Source organism: Palaemon carinicauda, chromosome 15, assembly GCF_036898095.1.
Source record: "Palaemon carinicauda isolate YSFRI2023 chromosome 15, ASM3689809v2, whole genome shotgun sequence".
NCBI classification, from domain to species: domain Eukaryota; kingdom Metazoa; phylum Arthropoda; class Malacostraca; order Decapoda; family Palaemonidae; genus Palaemon; species Palaemon carinicauda.
This window is the reverse complement of record NC_090739.1, coordinates 72,428,376-72,435,875: the sequence shown is the minus strand read 5'-3', so window position 1 is coordinate 72,435,875 and position 7,500 is coordinate 72,428,376. Positions and strand designations below refer to the sequence as shown.

The window sequence follows — 7,500 nt, the reverse complement described above, 5'->3', positions numbered from 1 at the left end:
CCGGTTGTGAGCAAATCATAAGTGAAGCTGGGACCTACAGTAGTATGCACAGACTCTCTATCGTGCATTGATTTCGTTGGTAACTAAGACAGAGCAGCCTATCCATATGATATACTTATGCAATATATATATATATATATATATATATATATATACAGGTATATATATATATATATATATATATACATATATATATATATACACACACACACACACACACACACATATATATATATATATATATATAATATATGTCAAGCAGAATGGAATGGCATTTCGAGTGATGTTTTTGCCTTTGAATTGGTTACAATAGTAGAAAATTGTTGAGCCTGCTGTTCTTTTGAATAAGAATTTGGATAACATAATTGATAGCTGTATCCCTTTGTGTGTTGAAACATAGTGAAGGACAAGTTCTGGTTCAATGACGATTTTAGACTAGCATTTTTGGAGAAGCAGGAGGCCTATCATCTTTGGAAGGATAACAGATCAGATTTGACTAGGAATATGTATACTCAGCTAAGAGGTGCTGCTCAGAGAGTTAATGCTTCAACCGAAAAGGAATACAATTTACCCATAAAAGAAACCCTTTCTGGTACAACCCAGGAACATAGGTGGTGGGCTACCCTTAAATCTTCACTCTTTGGTGTAAAAGCAACAGTTCCTCCTTTACTTAAACCACAGTCCAAAGATAAAAGCTGCCATTTTGGCTGATATGTTTGACAGTAAACAGAGTAATGAGAAACTCGATCTTCCTTATTCTTGTTTTCTTGAGGTTAGGCACATCTAGTTAGCTTTCCGGTCCCGTGAAATTAAAACACAACTGATGAACCTTGATGTTTATGGGTGTATAGACTCAAATGGTATTTTTCCTTTATTTTTAATAAAGACCACTGATCTCTTAGTTCTAAATTATCTATCAAATTTTTGCCAGTTAGCAAAAATAGAGGATTTTTTCATGTGTTGGACAATTGGTAATATTACTGCAGTGGCTCTACCACTGCTAATTATCGTCTAATATCATAATTCCCATATTATCTAGTATTTTTAAATGTCTTTTGGTAAATTGTCTATAGGTGTGCTAAAGGAAATAAACTCTTCCTTAGTTTACAATTTGGCTTTCGCAAAGACCTTGGAGCATGTGATGCTTTTCTTACAATTTTCCATGATGTGCAGAAATTCCTCGATTATAGGAAGAAAGTTCTTATGATTGGCCTTGATTATTATTATTATTATTATTATTATTATTATTATTATTATTATTATTATTATTATTATCATTATTATTATTATGTAAAAATACGAATGAACATTTAAAAGATCCTTCATGGCAAAAGCTTGAATTTGTTTTTGATTTAGATAAATGTATTCTGTATCACATGTGAATTCTCAGCTATTTATATAGCTATGTGTATATTGCCTAACCGATTAGTTTAATAATACATTGCAAAAGAGAGTGACCTGTTGCAATTGCATCTATTAGACAAAGAAAGTTTTGAAAGAAAGTTATCAAAATCCGACTGATATCACAAAAGTAAACTTAAAACTTTGCATGAAAACACGGTAAATGCCTGGAAACATTTATTCCAGGATTTTTACCGTTTTAAAACCGGATATATTGATGTAAATGAGTGATATTACGGTCACCAACCCGTAGATGATAACAAAGTAAGGTAGAATTACGGTCACCTGTATTTTACTGAAATACGGTTTAGAACAGTATATTCCAACGGAGAATTTCCAATTAAAATTACGGATTTTTTTCTGACAGTGTACATAATATCATTCAGGTTGTTCAGTAATTTTGTTTATGTGTATAAGATGTGAAGTGGATATATAGAATGGAGTGAATGTTGAAATTAAATTTGACAATGCAAACCGAAAACAAGGACAGAAGACTCTTTGGTGCTTAATATCTTTGAAAAGATGGGACACAGACAAGTCCATGTAAAACAGTTAAAACGTGTGCACGATGTTAGAAATTAAAGTTTATATATCGGCTATAAGGCTCCATATAAGCAAATGATGGGTATTGATACAGTCTAATTAAAAGTATATATATATATATATATATATATATATATAAATTATATATATATATATATATATATATATACATATATATACATATATATATATATATATATACATATATATATATATATATTTATATATATATATATAAATGTGTGTGTGTGTGTGTAGGTGTGTGTGTGTTTCGAATAACGAAGCTTTTGCATAGGGCCCACATTTTTTTTTAAAGAGTAAAACAGTTGTGTAACTTAAAAAGCTTTTTATCTTTTTTTTACAAAATTTGTACGTGCATGATGAAAAATGGATAAGCAGGTGAACTGTACATGTGTGCTTGAGGTATTGAATGTTAAAAGTTAGCAATGTTATTGCATATGAGTATTGGTAGAATGCTATGTTTGTAAACTTAAGAATTCTGACAAAATTGGGTTTTTGTGCGTGTACTGTAATTCCTGAGAGTACGAATTCGGGACTTAGGATTTGGAAATATGCGTAACTAGACTTTCGAAACCTGGCATAATGATTGATATACAGTACTGTATATTTGTTTTTATAAAAGATGCTGATGTATTTTGAAGGAGAAAGCGTGGTCCATCTGCTATAATGTATTTTCAAAAGGAATGTGACTTTTAAGGTTTCTCAAAACTTGATCACTGTGATTGAAATTAGTATTAATAAGAATGTGTGCAAAACATGAGTACTCAAAAGACTTGAAAGCATTTAGTTGTAAAAGTGCATGTTAAACATGTTAGTTGGCGACAGGGTGTGACTAAATGACATTTAGGCAAAGACTTATGTCATTAATCCATATCTGTATTTAGATTTTTTTAGAATGGATATGTCCGATTTAATTATCCATTTACTAAAGAAAGAAGAGTACTTGTGCATAGCATTAGACTAATTGCTTGGAAATGAACTTTCGGTATACCAAAATAATTTCTCGCACTTAATAGGGAAAGATGGACGTGTTTACTTTGTTGGTGGTGAGAGAAATATGTGGATAAGCAATTTTTATCATAAAAGTTAAACGTATTTGCAAATCAGATTCGAAAGGACTTGATTAAGGCATAAGATGTTACTGTAGGATTAAATAGGAATATCCATGCACTTTGAAGCTAAAGAGAGGACCTGTATACGCAAATAACTTTTTAAGTAACGGTATGTTTATTTAAAAATGCCTGAAAAAGTAACATTATATATATATATATATATATATATATATATAGGTGGACCCCCAATCCCAAAACACATACACTGACAAATACATACATGCAAACACGCACACACACATGCTGTACGTGCATGTTCCGTATATGCAAGCAAAATTATGAATCAAGTTTATGTTTATGTGACTGAAAATGTCAAGGACATGTTTATAAACTTCAGTTTCTAACTTCATAACACACATTTTAACAACTTTTCCTCAGACTTATTTAGGTCCCGTATTTTTGTAAGACATATATGTGAATGAGCTAGTCTTGACAGTATTAAGTAAATTTTTTATATTATTTTTGTTCAAGAGTCTTGAATTATTTAACGGAAAATCATAATAAAATGAAGAATGTGTTGGACAGTTTTTGAAATTACATCGGAATGCAAGTTGCTTTAGAATGAAAAAAAGTGGCCTCTACATATCCTTGAATGTTCAAAATATCAGGTATCTTTACACGAAACGAGAGAGAGAGAGAGAGAGAGAGAGAGAGAGAGAGAGAGAGAGAGATTTGAGGTAAATAATTATCATACACATGTATTCAAAGTTCAGGCGCTTCATCATTTTGTAAATATTACTTTTGTTCAGAACTATAATTTCTTAAATCAACAGATTTAAGCCTATTTGTCTTCCTTTTGGCCATTTCAGTTTCGATTTAATTGTCGTTTTTGGGGAAATTTTCCGTAACCTCAAATGTTTATTTTCTTTAGAAATCATATATTTCAAAACCTCAATAAACGTTGTAAAATAATTACTGATTCTTTGCATGAAATTACGGAAAACAGAAAAACTAAATTTGAAAATTTCAGGTATACCATGTACTGTTGTTGGTTTGAAACTACATTTCTCAAAAGCAAGCAAACATGCTAACCAAATACTGTATCACCAAGGAGAGAGAGAGAGAGAGAGAGAGAGAGAGAGAGAGAGAGAGAGAGATGGACAGTGTGGTAACTTTCAGAAAAAATGTAGTTTTTTAATTATTTCCATTTTACAGTGAGGCCCCATTCGTAGTGAATGACCAAATTAGAAACATCGTGTACAGCATATTTCCCGAAGACTGGAAGGATGAAAATGTTTGTCCGGATGCTTGCAACGAAGGAGAACCCCTGACTGACTGCTGCAAAGAACTGCTGGGTTAGTGCATCTTCGTTTTAGTGTTCCGAAAAAAAATGTGTTGCGATTCTCGTAACGAAAAAGTTTTTTTTTTCTTTTTTCATATGACTTGATTTTTCTAGGCCCTCTAAGTCATAATTCTACACACTAAATCTTATAATAGTTTTTTTTTATGTTGTGGTATTTTGAATTGCATGTAAAAGGACCTTATGGAACACGGTTTCGTCTGCCTTACCTTTAAACCCATTTCAAATTAATGATCTTGTGGAAAAAATCTATAGCAATTTTATATATTAGCGTGTGGAAGTTTCCTCATAAATATGTCTTGAAGGCCTTTTCTTTGGTTTGCATCAACCTAATATTCATTCAACACAACGTAAAAGAATCCCATGTTTCATAATAAATTCTTCCAGAAAATGAGAAACGGTGCCCTAAACAATCCCGAGTCTGCGTTTTGGAACTAGGAACAGCCAACACTACGATGGAAGAGTGTTCTGGAAACTCCAACTGTTCCACCGGACACAGATGTTGCTTCGACAGGTGCACGAATGTTACCATGTGTAAACCTGAAAGACCAGTTCCACAGAAACCAAGATTACCTTCGTTCGTAGATGGGCAGATCCAGATATCCAAGGATGGCAAGGTCGACATGTGAGTAAACGCTGGCATTAACCTTCAAGTATATACCTATACAGGTCTACATAAAAAAATCTGTCTGGGATATAGATTGAGATAAACTGTTTGCTCAGGATCCTGTGCAGGCAGAGAAAACTATGCAGATTGTTCACACTGATCATATTCTGGTACGCATATCGATTGAGATGAATTATTTGCTTAGGTCTCTTGTGTAGGCAGAAATAAAACTGCGCAGGATGTTCACACAAATATTCAGGTACGCCTGCACAGGTCTGCCTGAACAAGTCTGTCTGGCATATCGATTGAGATTATTGATTTACTTAGGTCTCCCGCGCAGGCAAAAAAAAAAAAAAAAAAAAAAAAAGACTGTGCAGGATGTTCACACTAACGTTTAAGTACGCACACACAGGTCTGCCCTGAAATTTCAGAGGCCGCCCCAGTACTTGGCTCTATAGTCAGGGAGCCCAGGTCAGTTCTTCTATACTTTTGGGAACGAAAGGTTTGATCATGTTGATCAGCTGCTACTAATATGGGAATTAAAAAAAGGCATTTCTTAAGTTCAACATTCCTGGGGTTTAGAGGGGGCAGGCACCTAAGCCCTCCCAAAAATAAGCCTTTATTCAAACTTTAAAGAACAAGATTGAAAGTAACATGGATCAGTACCATCATACTACTCAGTTGAAATATGTAACTTAAGAAAACAAAATTTCAGGGGCTCACATTTAAGAAGGGTTCTTTTGTAAGGTTCAGTAGGTTTTTAATTACACTTTCAAGAACAAATTTGAAACTCATACTGGTGAATGATCTTATATGCCTTATATTAAATACATCACATAAGAAAATATATTCCCTGGCATTCTTGCGTAGGAAAGGTCAGTTGGGGTCAGATAGGGTAAAAAATAGGTTATAAATATATTTCAGAGAACAATAGTGAATTTATGTTACTTATATCTTTTGCATCCATGATTTGAAATATCCAGTTTAAGAAACAATATCTTCAGGGGTTTCCATTTAAGAAGGATTCTTTTGGAGGGTTCATTAGGTTTTCAATTACACTAAATTATGATGGGAACTTGGTGAAACAAGCTACATTTTATTTTACTATCAGTCAGTTATCAGTCTCACTGCATACATCTACATCACTCTCATTGTCATCGAAGTCTGAGTCTTAGCATCACTGTCGTCGTCAGTTGAATGAGCAGAGTCAGGGTGAACAGAATCCGACATTTGGTAGGCATTGTCCACGAGTTCCCATCCTTTTAATAGCTTTTTGGGGATCATCTTGTCACATGCTGCATGCCATGTCATTGCCACGAAGTTGCTGCGATGTATCTTGTGCTGGATGACATTTTCAAAGGATGGAATACAGCTTGCATCTACACCCTTCAGACTTGCAAACAGTACCTTAGCACCTTGCCCTTCTTTGGTCAAAACGACTTCTCGAAACATAGGAACCTGTGCTTGTTCAGGGGCCTTACCTTCTTTGCACCATATATCTTGGCAGCATTATCTCCAAGAAGTTTGCATGTAGGTTTATCTACTTCACCCATTGTCAATGCAGAGAGAGCACGAGGTAGACCTAACTGTCTTCAACAATTTTTAGCGGGCGCTTCTTTCCTTTCTTAATGAAGGATGAGGTGTAATCGCATTCTGTGAAAGCATGAAAACCTAGTATGGCTTCACAAACTTTGGACCTAATCTTTCGAGGTTATTATTATTATTATTATTATTATTATTATTATTATTATTATTATTATTATTATTATTTTCTAAGCTACAACCCTAGTTGGAAAAGCAAGATGCTATAAGCCCGAGGGCTCCAACAAGCAAAAATAGCCCAGTGAGGAAAGAAAATAAAGAAACTACAAAAAAGTAATTAACAATTAGAATAAAATGTTTAAAGAACGGTAACAACATTGAAATGAATATTTCATATATAAACTATAAAAACTAGAAAAAACAAGAGAAAGAGAAATAAGAATAGTGTGCCCGAGCGTACTCTCAAGCAAGAGAACTCTAGACCAAGACATCGAAAAACCATGGTACAGAGGCTATGGTACTATCCAAGACCAGAGAGAAAAATTGTTTGATTTTGGAGTGTCCTTCACCTAGAAGAGCTGGTTGCCATAGCTAAAGAGGCTCTTCTACCCTTACCAAGAGGAAAGTAGCCACTGAACAATTTGCAGTAGTTAACCCCTAGAGCGAGGAAGATTTTTTTGGTATTCTCAGTGTTGTCAGGGGTCTCAGGACAGAGGAGAATATGTAAAGAATAGGTCAGACTATTCGGTGTATGTGCAGGCAAAAGGAAATGATACATAAATAGAGAGAAGGATCCAATGTAGTACTGTCTGGCGAGTCAAAGGACCCAATAACTCTCAAGCAGTAGTATCTCAACGGGTGGCTGGTGCCCTAGCCATCCTACTACTCAGCTATGGCCGAAATATTGACGTAGCACCTGTTGCCTTGACATTTGGTGCCAGTGTCCATCCACACATTGATTTTCATACAATGAC

The 7,500-nt window shown here is 34.3% G+C and overlaps 1 protein-coding gene across 1 annotated transcript in view; it reads left to right on the top strand.

The window, feature by feature from the left end:
- Nucleotides 1–7,500, top strand: part of LOC137654314 (uncharacterized) — a 32,596-nt gene that overhangs the window by 3,316 nt on the left and 21,780 nt on the right. Inside the window, exons 4-5 of the mRNA XM_068387940.1 lie at nt 4,233–4,372; nt 4,765–5,002. Coding sequence (XP_068244041.1) covers nt 4,233–4,372; nt 4,765–5,002 — 378 coding nt within the window. The remainder of the gene's footprint in view (nt 1–4,232; nt 4,373–4,764; nt 5,003–7,500) is intronic.